At 47.0% G+C, this 8,499-nt stretch overlaps 1 protein-coding gene across 1 annotated transcript; it reads right to left on the bottom strand.

Annotated features, from left to right (window-relative positions):
- Positions 1 to 132: 132 nt before the first annotated feature.
- On the bottom strand, positions 133 to 7,940 carry LOC116401384 (low-density lipoprotein receptor-related protein 12-like). Its single transcript, XM_031879743.1, has 11 exons — positions 6,857 to 7,940; positions 5,724 to 5,780; positions 5,501 to 5,636; positions 4,923 to 5,125; positions 4,391 to 4,638; positions 3,299 to 3,448; positions 2,963 to 3,184; positions 2,276 to 2,542; positions 1,869 to 2,071; positions 1,629 to 1,761; positions 133 to 1,543 (listed from the first exon to the last, which is right to left on the bottom strand). Exons 1-11 carry the CDS (start codon positions 6,915 to 6,917, stop codon positions 632 to 634), a joined length of 2,592 nt encoding a protein of 863 aa, XP_031735603.1. The 5' UTR covers positions 6,918 to 7,940; the 3' UTR covers positions 133 to 631.
- Positions 7,941 to 8,499: the final 559 nt, after the last annotated feature.

Here is an 8,499-nt window from a genome sequence, read left to right as displayed (position 1 = left end):
ATATATATATATATATATATATATATATATATATATATATATAAATAAATAAATACAATATATATAATGTATTTATTTATCTCTATGAACAGATCCACACCGAATCCAAATCTTTAGTATTTTGCAGTTCAGTGTTTTTTTAATTACCAGCTATGGAAGCACATGAGCTCACTGTCTTTATATCCATAGAGACGTATCATAAACTGACCATGAGGCCTTGTATTGGCCATCCCATAATAATGAACACACGTGATTCAGTCCAGTCATGAATGATGCAAACCAATGCAATGAGGCTCAGAACTTACACTCGATACAATAAGACGCTTCAAAGGAAACGTGACCACATTGTCAGAGTCTTGAACACTGACAATGTGAGATTTTAAATTTCGGTGGAATGTACGGAGCACGAATCTTCAAATATTAAAAAAAATCGCCAGCGAATATTCAGCATTTTCTATTCGTTGTATTATTTTTGTTCCCGGTGTGAAAAGGCCTTTAGCCTGTCACTTAGCATGTTAGCCTGTTAGCAGAGCCGCATGATAGCTAACTGTGGATGTTGTATCAGGGTAGTATCAGTCTGTCAGTTAGCCTGCACAACAGCGTGTTAGCTAACTGTCTGTCAGTTAGCTTGTTAGCACAGCAGCAGCAGCTCGTCGTCGCTGCTCTCTGTCTTCCCTGTGGCCTCCAGACAGACGTCAGGTATCTGAGCCGTGTGGACCATCCCACAATGTTCGCACGGGCCGTCCCGCCCTCTTCGACTACTGTTTCCACGGTGATGGCGGTGGGCGTGGCCTGTGGTAGAGGAGGGATACGGTTCTAGCAGTGGTTGTCGGATGTCGCTGACCAGCAAGGAGGAGTCAGAGTCGGAGACGGGGATCAGGAGCTCCACGTCTTCTTCTTCTTCTCCATTTTCTCGCTGCTCCGTGATCTCGGCCCCACCTCTTCCTGTCTCCAGCTGGTGAAGTGGACTGTGATTGGTCCAGATCTGGTCCTGCCGGTTCTGGCTGGTTCTGGTCAAGTTCCTGGCGAGGTGGTGCAAGTTCTGGGCCAGTCGCTGCATGGCAGAGGTGGGTGGAGCCTGAAGCTCTGAGGTGTCACTGTGACGTTCAGGATCTGGACCGGGAGTTACCACGGGGACAGGGCTGGAGGGGGGCGGAGTCTCTCTGAGCCGGTCACGGCCTCGCCCACAGGTGGGCGTCGGCGTCACGGAGGTTGTCACGAACACCACGGCCTCCACGGCGGTGGAGGGCGGGGTCTTCTGGGGGAGGGGGGCCACAGGCCCGCCCACTGCGCCCCTCCCCCGCTCGCCCTCCGTGTCCGTGTCATCCGAGTCCGGAGACAGCAGGTCTGAACCTGAACTCCCGGTGCCGGCGCTGTCCTCCAGGTCCGCAGAGACCAGAGCCAGAGAACCGGACCGCCGTGACCGCGAGAAGGTGAAGAGACGGCGCCAAAGGTTGGTATGACGACCCGAGGAAGGGAGCCTCAGGGAGGTGAAGCCGAGCTGAGAGCGGACAGCCAGACGGAGGTTCTCCAGGACGGACGCCTGTGGATAGAGAGCAGACCACAATAGAGACTTGTACTGTAAATTCACAGTTAAGATTCTGAAGACTGGTTCTGATTCTCTGTACCTGGCTCCCAGAGCACACTGGGAAGTCCTCCACAGGTGGGATCAGACCCTGGGCGATCAGCTGACCATAAGAGGGCGGGGCTTCTCTCCGAAGCAGCTCCGCTTCCACTCTGGACAGCTGCGTCTCGAATGACCTGCAACGGCCAATCGCACGGCTCGAATCACACGGCTCACACATCGGCCTAATCGCAAACCGGATTCACAGAAGCAGTGACCAATCAGAGGCGGAGTCGGTTCTCACCTGCGTTCAAACATGCGCAGCGAGTAGAGCTTGCAGGTGCAGCCGAGGGCGATGACCAGCAGGAGTCCACAGATGAGGCTACCGATGACAGCGGCGGTGATGACTCTGGTGGGAACGATGACGGGACAACTCTCCTCGTCGCTGCCATCACCACAGTCGTCCTGAGCGTCACAGACCCACGACTCAAACACACAGCGGTTGTTCTGCAGGAAGGTCAGAGGACGTGTTACACGGCAGAAGATTCATGTGTTTCTGTTGCATATTTACTGGTTGATGCGATGCATATTAGTCAATTCATGTTAAAGTGTGAGAAATGAGAAAAGTCTCTCAGGTTCTAGTAGAACTTCATGTTCTTTGTGTGTTTACTTTATGGGTTCTATGTTGATCAGCTGACAGGTTGTCGTTACCTTGCAGTGGAAGTTTCCGGGCTGGCAGAAGAAGCAGTTCTTCTCGTCAGAACCGTTGGGGCAGCGGTTCTGATAGTTGCAGCGGTCCGATCTAGGGTAACAGGCTCCGTTTCTGGAACAGGGGAACTCATCCTCCTGACATGAAGAACAGTTGAGCTCATCACGACCGTTGGGACAATGCCAGTACCCGTCACAGCGCTGCTGCTCGGTGTAGCAGCCCCAGTTACCCCCACACGGAACCTCCCACGGCAGGCAGAACCCGTCCACCTGAAGAACCCAAGGAGACACACAGGAACAAGTTAAAACAGAACCCGTCTACATTAAGAACCCAGAGAGAGACACACAGGAACAAGACAACCCGTCCACCTTCAGAACCCAGAGACACAGGAACAAGAGAACCCGTCTACATTAAGAACCCAGAGAGAGAGACTGGAACGAAAGAACCCGTCCACTTTAAGAACCCAAAGAGACACACAGGAACAAGTTAAACAGAACCCTTCCCCCTTAAGATCCTAGAGAGAGAGACAGGAACAAGTTAAACAGAACCTGTCTACATTAAGAACCCAGAGAGAGCCACAGGAACAAGAGAAGCCGTCCACCTTAAGAACCCAGAGACACACAGGAACAAGAGAACCCGTCTAATTCACTAAATACATATGAAACATCACTCAGGTTAAATAAACACACCTGGTAGGTGACGTTGAACCCTCGGGCAGCATTGATCTTGTCGGCGTAGAAGTGAATGCGGAGTTGACCCGACGATGAAACCACAGCGACGGGCGCTCTGGAGTCGAAGGCGGTGAGAACCCTGAGGAGACGGCGAGGGTTCTCCTCCAAGCCGTCATAGACCTTCACGTAGTCGCCGTATCCCGTCCCATCAAGTTTAAAGTCGGTAAACCTCAGGACGACCTGCAGAAGATGAAGGACGGGGGAAGGAGGACGAAGATCGAGACGTTAGATCTCCCAAAGAAGTAAAGCTTTCTCTCCCAGGTGTTTGTGTTGAGGATGGAGGTCAGAGGTTACCTTCCTGTGGTCTCCCGTGTCGATCAGCCAGGTGCAGTTGCTTCCTGGAGGGTAAAAGTCGGGGTAGTTTGGAGAGCTGAAGGAGCCGTAGAAGTTCCTCAACCATTCTCCACAAGTGGGAACGTCACAGTCGATCTCATCCCCAAGGTCCTGGGTCAAAACAAACATGTCAGAAAATAAATAAAATGTTTAAACCATGTAGCTGTTGCAAGCAGGGTCCAACCATCAAGATATCACACGGCCAGACTAAGATTCACTGATTCTATATGAATCAGCCAGAAAAGAGTTGTAGCATCTCGACTGGAAAATGGAAACCGGGCCCCCTTTCTGGAGCCAGACCTGTGGGGGGGCTCGTCCAAGCCCTCACTCTCAGGGAGAGGTGTTGGGGTGGATTGAGCCAAGCAGCAGACAGAGGCCGGGACCAAGGCGTGCCGACCCCTGGCATTGCAGACTGGAAGGAATCGGGCTATGTTGCTTATATAGACCACCAATATCATTTTGATCATTATCACACTTCAGTCCCAGGACCATGAGACTGACACGGACAGGGCAGAGCCAAGTCAATGTTATCACTATTTTTATTATTATACTTTTGAGAGCAGCGGCCAAATCAGGAAACTAGCTGATTGTGTTTGCTGAACCCCGTCTGTCATTTGGGCTTCAGTGTTACAGTTACACTCAAGGAGACCAGGGGCAACTGTAAACAGGGACAACTGTAACCAGGGACAATTGTAAACATAGACAACTGTAAACAGGGGCAGTAGTCAGATCTCAAATTGCACCAATTAGCAGCTTGTTTACGATTGGTGCGTTCGTAAATAGTGTCAGTGTGTGAACGTCACATGTTAGCATTACTGGTGAATAAAACGTGTCACTAAGATAACTAGCTCACTAACTCTAACAAGGTATTATCAGGGTCTCATCATCATCATCATCTTCCTCACACAAGAGGAACTACCGATATCAAAAGTAACGTTTTTCTTTCTTTGAACTTTCAACCCGTTTGTTCATCGATACAGAAGAAGAATGCTCGTCTAGCTGTGGAGCAACACGATCATGGCTGGTGTTGGACTGGGAGAACTGGTTTGTTACCTGGCAGTCGATGCTGCCGTCACACCTCAGGCTGTGGGGCAGACAGGTGTAGATCTCGGTGTACGGCGTCAGACTGGGGAACTGATTCAGACTGCAGGGCTGGAAAGAGAATGGAGACTCCACGCACAGATCCTCGTCCGAATTGTCTCCACACTCGTCCATGGAGTTACAGCGCCACCAGTCTGGGACGCACTTCCCATTAGAGCAGTGGAACTGGTCCACGTCACAGCTGGAGGCCTCTGGTTTACCTACAACAGGATATTATTGGTTATTGATGGATGACTTTAAAACATCTGGTAATGTGACAACACCACCCTCAAACTGATCAGGACTTTTGAACTCTTCCTAATATCGTCTGCTTCAGACCCTTGGACCTCCTCATGGATCAGCTAAGAGGATTAACTCCAACCAGGAGGTTCTGCTGATCAAAGTCCAGACAGGGATGCCTGTTCAAACCTCACTGCACCCAGAGATCTGTGAACCACATTAGTGACCTGCTCCATCGAAGCTTTGACGCTCTACAAGTCCTCACCAGTGATGTAGGACAGTCGGAAGCCTTTTCCTGTCAGACCGTCGTCAGAGTGGAAGTGGATCCAGACGTGGTCCTGGGAGGAGATATAAGGTGGCGGCAAGGAGGAACCACAAACCCGGAGCCCATCCAGGCTCCTGTAGCTGCTGATGGACATCCAGTCCGCCGAGCAACGATGGGAACCCTGGAGGTCAAAGTCCTGAAAACTACGAACAGAGACGAGAAAGTATTGATTAAATGGTCCTCCGCTAGCTTCTGGTTCTGAAGGCTGGTCCTGAAGTCTGTTCCCTCTCTGCCGACTGGTCCTAAACCCTGTTCCCTCTCTGTTGACTGGTCCTGAAGTCTGTTATCTCTCTGTTGACTGGTCCTGAACACTTTTCCCTCTCTGTTGACTGGTCCTGAACACTTTTCCCTCTCTGTTGACTGGTCCTGAACCCCGTTCCCTCTCTGTTGACTGGTTCTGAACCCTGTTATCTCTCTGTTGACTGGTCCTGAACCCTTTTCCCTCTCTGTTGACTGGTCCTGAACCCTGTTCCCTCTCTGTTGACTGGTCCTGAACCTCGTAACAGTCTGAGTGTTACCTGATGGTGACGGTGTCTCCAGGTCGCGCTCTGATGTTCCAGCTGCAGTTCAGTCTGGCCGGATACTGAAAGGGCCAACCGGGGCTGGTGATGACGCCGCTGGACGCCCGCAGGAGCTCCGCCACGTCACCACAGGCTGGACAGACAGACAGAGAGTGAGAAGATGAAGCTCAGCTGATGTGACATTGTGGTTGTGACATCACCGTAGTTGCTACCAACTTACCGTTAGAAATCCCTGACACATAGACGTTGTCATTCCTCTGAGACGCAGCAATGCATCCTGGGAAAGACACAAACACAATTAACAGAACGGAAACCGGAAGTTCAGTCAAATCACTTTAAAGAAACGTAACATCAGAACCATCTTAACATCAGAACGTCTTAACATCAGAAGGTCTTAACATCAGAACCGTCTTAAAATCAGAACCGTCTTAACATCAGAACGTCTTAACATCAGAACGTCTTAAGGAAACTTAACAAATATAAATATACGTAGGCCTATGTATATTTATATATATATATATGACTAAATATAACTATATATATATATATTTATATATATATATATATATATATGTGTATATTTATTAGTGCTGGGCAAGTTAACGCGTTATTATCGCAGTTGTTTTTTATTATTAAGCGGACATTTTTAACACAAGAACCTGGCAGGAGCGGTGAACAGCTGTTTGTGTGGTGTCTCTTCCGTCGCTTCCTGTTTCCTTCACCTATATTCCCCTGGGTCCTAAGTCCCTCCATGTACAGCTTCTTATCACCCTCTATGTACCAACGTACATTTATAACAAATACGGTAATCAGCGTTGCATATGTGTCTGACCAACATACCAAAAAAAAAAAGAAATGATTCATTTAAATTATTGTTTTTAGTGTTTTGTTTGTAATATGTATAATAAGCATCATTTAGTTATCACTACTGAGAATTTAATGAACATAAAAACATGAAGTAGATAGGTTTGCAGTTTTCAAGGTGTATATTTAAATTGCATCTCTTACACACATGAAGATAAAGTTTTGAACACCGGCTGAATATCTATGATCAGAATCATTATAACTGTGTTATAACTGCTACTGTGTAAAGGGAATACTGCTGCTAACAACAACGTGATGTGTTTAAAGTGTTTACAAACCAAATGTTGTTGACCTTTTGTTCATATAGCAGCGCTTTAAAATAAAAGTGCGCAATACACTACTTTTGAATTCATTATTGAACTTTGCGCATAACAATGGATTAAAAATGCGATCTTGTTCTCACATTACGTTGTTTGAATATAATAACAGAAGTATCAGAACATAAACGTGACTTTATGATCATATCTGATCCTGAGTCAGTGAACTCACCTGATAGGACCAGCAAGTAGACCACCGAAGGGCTGAGCCTGCAGCTTCGGCAGAGGGCCATAATAACCCTTTAGATGATGAAGGTCACTGACGTCATGTCAGCCTCAAAGCTCGGAAAACACGATGAACGTCCTTTGTTAGCTTAGCATCAGCTAACTGTTCTGTGTCTGCTCTAATCTACCGGCTAACTACGCTAACATCACAACCCGGCTCCGAACAAAGACTCCCGTTAGCTCCGGCTAACAGCTAGCGTTAGCTCAGAGGAACATAGCTCCGTGTTCTGAGACATGACGGGAATAATAACTCTGGATATTATATTACATTATTAGATATAATGTCTTAAGATATCCTACAACAGAACCACAGCTAACGTTAGCTCTCAGGCTAACGAGCTAACATTAACAACACTGGTCGATTATATAGAACATGCTAACGAAGCTAAGCGGCTAGCTAACCCGTCCTCCTCCACTAACCCGGGTTAATGTGAGCTAACCCGGGTTAATGTGAGCTAACCCGAGCTAATGAACGGTACCGGGAGAGAGTTTAGCAGCGCGACCTCTTCAGCGATAGCTGTTAGCTTAGCATTAGAACAACAAGTCCGCAGCAGCGACCAGAGTGACGTCATGAATCCATCTGTGTGTTTGAGTTTGTGTGACGTCATGAATGTGTTGTATGTGTTATTGTGTGTGTGTTGTGTTATTGTATGGGTGTTATTTTGCTCCTCCTGATAGCCTATCAGTGTTGAGATGCTCCTCCTGTCATCACTGACTTCATACTGTATCCGCCTGTGTTCAGATCTCTACGATACCTCATATTAGTAGAGATCAAACTGTGTATCAACCAGATGGTATAAATAATAATGATGCTGTATTTACGTCTATATAACGTTATATTGAGTGTTGATGGAGCTGCTACAATGTTAGCTTAGCACTGATCGATCAGAGCTCCATTCAGAAAACAGCTTCACAAGTACTAAACACAAATAGAGGTTATAGTATATCTATTATCTTGGTTATCTCTTTCATGCTGATAACTTAGCTAACTAGGTCACTTCGCTAGTTAACCAGTTACCCTAGCTTGTTAACTTTGCTAGTTAGCTGAAGTCTCTTTTCATCCTGTAGATTTAATAAAACTGATCTGAGAGAAAAGGTCAGAAAACATGAAAGACATATTATAAAACACAGAAAGTGTATAAAAACACATTTATGTAATAAAACATTTAATACATACAAACATTACATACATATATATGTATATGTATATTTAAATTCAGTGTACAACAATGAGAAGAAGAAAATATTGAGAAAGATTAAAATTAAAGTGAAAAAGAAGATGATGAAGATGAAGACTACGATGATGAAGATGAAGCTGCTGAAGATGATGATGATGAAGATGATGATGAAGAGTGTCTCAACAGGAAGTTGTCCAGACTGAAGACCCGCCCCCAGCCGACAGCAGGGCTCATACTTATGAAGTCGTCCAGGTTCATCTGACACTCTGAGGAGGAAACGCATCACAGTGATGTCATCGTGATGTCGTCTCACGGTTAACATTACCACATACTGAGGTGATGAGTCATGTGACCTGTGGTCCGTATGGGGGGGTAGGGTGGGGGGGGCATCCTCCAAGACCCTTCAGAGTCC

The sequence above is a fragment of the Anarrhichthys ocellatus genome, unplaced genomic scaffold (assembly GCF_004355925.1).
Source record: "Anarrhichthys ocellatus isolate YVR2014 unplaced genomic scaffold, GSC_Weel_1.0 scaffold411, whole genome shotgun sequence".
NCBI classification, from domain to species: Eukaryota; Metazoa; Chordata; class Actinopteri; order Perciformes; family Anarhichadidae; genus Anarrhichthys; species Anarrhichthys ocellatus.
Note: the sequence above shows the minus strand (reverse complement) of the source record. Positions and strands in the feature narration are given on the sequence as shown.